Genomic DNA, 218 nt, shown 5'->3' with positions numbered 1-218 from the left:
TTTTTCCAAACGAAACCACAGACTTCTTTGTCTGTGACTTGAGCGTAGGCTTCAGCTTCGATCCATTTGGTGAAGTAATCAGTGAGGACGAGAATGAAACGTCGCTGGCGGGAGCAGGGAAGGGGTCTTATGCTATCCATTGCCCATCGCATAAACGGGTACGGCGCGGTTGTCGTTCGTAACATTTCAGTTGGACAATGGATGCTTGGTGCGTGCCG

At 50.5% G+C, this 218-nt stretch overlaps 1 protein-coding gene across 1 annotated transcript in view; it reads right to left on the bottom strand.

Moving 5' to 3' along the window:
- LOC106319607 overlaps positions 1-218 on the bottom strand; it is a 1,043-nt gene that overhangs the window by 425 nt on the left and 400 nt on the right. The window contains exon 2 of the mRNA XM_013757991.1: positions 24-55. Within this exon, the coding sequence (XP_013613445.1) occupies positions 24-55 (32 nt within the window). The remainder of the gene's footprint in view (positions 1-23; positions 56-218) is intronic.

The sequence above is a fragment of the Brassica oleracea genome, unplaced genomic scaffold (genome assembly GCF_000695525.1).
Source record: "Brassica oleracea var. oleracea cultivar TO1000 unplaced genomic scaffold, BOL UnpScaffold00418, whole genome shotgun sequence".
NCBI lineage: Eukaryota > Viridiplantae > Streptophyta > Magnoliopsida > Brassicales > Brassicaceae > Brassica > Brassica oleracea.
The sequence above is the reverse complement of the archived record's forward strand: the minus strand, read 5'-3'. Positions and strand labels throughout refer to the sequence as shown.